This window comes from Wasmannia auropunctata, unplaced genomic scaffold, assembly GCF_000956235.1.
Source record: "Wasmannia auropunctata unplaced genomic scaffold, wasmannia.A_1.0 LD282694.1, whole genome shotgun sequence".
NCBI lineage: Eukaryota > Metazoa > Arthropoda > Insecta > Hymenoptera > Formicidae > Wasmannia > Wasmannia auropunctata.
This window is the reverse complement of record NW_012080196.1, coordinates 1-2,255: the sequence shown is the minus strand read 5'-3', so window position 1 is coordinate 2,255 and position 2,255 is coordinate 1. Positions and strand designations below refer to the sequence as shown.

Sequence of the window (2,255 nt, the reverse complement as noted above, 5' to 3'; positions counted from 1 at the left end):
CGCGATATGGTAGTAAACATGAACACATCACCACACATTACTACGTTAATATCGCACGCATACATACTCACAAATCATCGATAAAACAGCGAATTTTTGGAGTTTGATCTCGGGTTTAGGATCCCCTTAAGGCGATGCTGGAATACCGACATTTGCAGTTGGAACGATAACTTCGAAAATACTGAACGGAATTAAAATTGCTTTTGCAAGATTGAAATAGACATAAAATGTAAGGGAGCGAGCTATTTTTTTGTAATAAAAACGACAAAAAATTAAAAATTATCTTTTTTTGGGTCGTACAGCTATCGTAACCTATCATACCTGACGTAAACATTTCATTGGTATAAAAGTTCTGTAGCTCATATGTACAAAATAAGTAGCTCGCCCCCTTCAGATTACAGGAACAAGTAATACAAGACTTTTTGAGCTACGATTGAAAGCGTAGAAAAAGGTTTAACTGCACGTTCCAACTGCAATTTATGGTAATTTGCACGCTTAGCTAAGGTAAAGACAGCAAAAATTGCATCTAGCAATAAGTGCTGGATTTTGCAACAGATGGCATTTTAATAAGTTAGATAAGGACATTGGACGTGTTTGAGTGAGACAAAAGATATTGTATGAAATTCATTTAGAGATACCACTGACACCGAAGAGTTTGTTTTATCGACTTCGTGCAAATTTTTTTGACCTTCCGGCATCGCCTTAATGAGTTCAGCATCGACAATGAATATTAGTTTAGAAAAATTTAAAATTTGTAATTTTATTTCTTTTTCCCTGTAATGTTGATTGAAAAGAGAGAACTATATACAGATGTATATATGTATTATATATAACTTGCAGTTTTTACAATAATAATGCATCGTCTGTGTAGGGTTCCATGACTAATAATCGCAATGTGTCTATACAGTTATAAAATTTTTAGCACCGCCAAAACGACAAAACCAAAATGGCACACTAGTCAAATTTTGCGCTCCTGTTATTTATTTTGCTTAAAGAAAAAATCAAAAATGCCTCATTTTTACATGATTACTATCTTACTTACCTAATTTGCAGATCTACCCATGGGTGAATCAATCGAGGAGATTGCCGAATCTGTAGATGAGTTACGAGAGAAACTCGCCAATATGAAGAAGCTCATGAAAGAACGAACAGGCACAACGCTGGGAGAGATCAGTGCTCGGAAAAGAAAAGAAACTTCTAATATGATAGATGGCAATCTATTATCCTGGATTTTCTTATTGGCTTTTATAGGGATCTTGATCGTTAGCATCTATGCCTTCTATAATCTTTACATTGCAGTGCTAAAGAGATTCCCATCCCATCATACGGAATTATAAAAAGATTATGTGAAAACAAAAGGAGCAAAGCTTAAATTTTCGCAAATTTTCAACGATATAAAAAAATCGGCCTTGTTTAATTTTCCCATTCCATAAATATCCCAACAAGGGAAATTCCAATGCCGCTATGTTCCTTTTGCTACAAATTGTTTGACCGATATGTGTTCGATTTTTTTCAATAAAGAAACGATATTATAGAAAATTGTAGTGTATCGAAATAATTAATAATTAATAATTAAAAATAAAAAAATTTCTGAAAAACTTTTTAGAAAAAATAGATGATAATATTATATTCTTTTAACTAATTTTATATTTATTTCTAATAAAATTATAATTTGAAATCTCGATTGCGAAGATACAGTAAAATTGTTAAAAATTAAAAAGAGACAAAAAATTTTTCTAGATATTTAAGAAAATTAATAGCCAATTAATTACAAAATTTATTATCAAAACATTTAATAAAACAAAAAAATGCTATATATACATATTATTTAGTGATCAATAAATTGTAGAAAGATTCGTTAGACTTGATTCAAACATATTTCAGTATGATTGGTTCTTATATATTTAAAATTATCTTAACTATCTTAAGTATGTCTTAAGATACTAATATGGTTCTGAATATAGTAATTTATGACATTTTAAGAGTGTACATTAGGGTGGACCTTATTTATATTGGTGAAAAATGTTTTCCGAATTTTTTTCACGGCGTCCCCTACAGTTGTTCCATTTGGTGAAAAAAAAATTGTATAAAAGTTAAGCTTGATCGAAAAACAGAAAGATATGGCACAATCCTATTAAAGTTAAAACAAATATTTTTTTCACAAAAAGTGGGGAAATCCGATGAAAGGAATTCTGAATAAAGATTAAATGATTTTCTTAGTAAATATTGACCATGATAGTATGTTTTTTAATAAA

General features: G+C 30.2%; 1 protein-coding gene across 1 annotated transcript; it reads left to right on the top strand.

Annotated features, from left to right (window-relative positions):
* Positions 1-1,046: 1,046 nt before the first annotated feature.
* On the top strand, positions 1,047-1,539 carry LOC105461614 (the record flags this gene model as incomplete). The annotated part of the gene is made up of 1 exon (XM_011708114.1): positions 1,047-1,539. A coding segment is annotated over one exon (291 nt), but the record flags the coding sequence as incomplete, so codon positions are not given.
* Between the last annotated feature and the right edge of the window lie 716 nt (positions 1,540-2,255).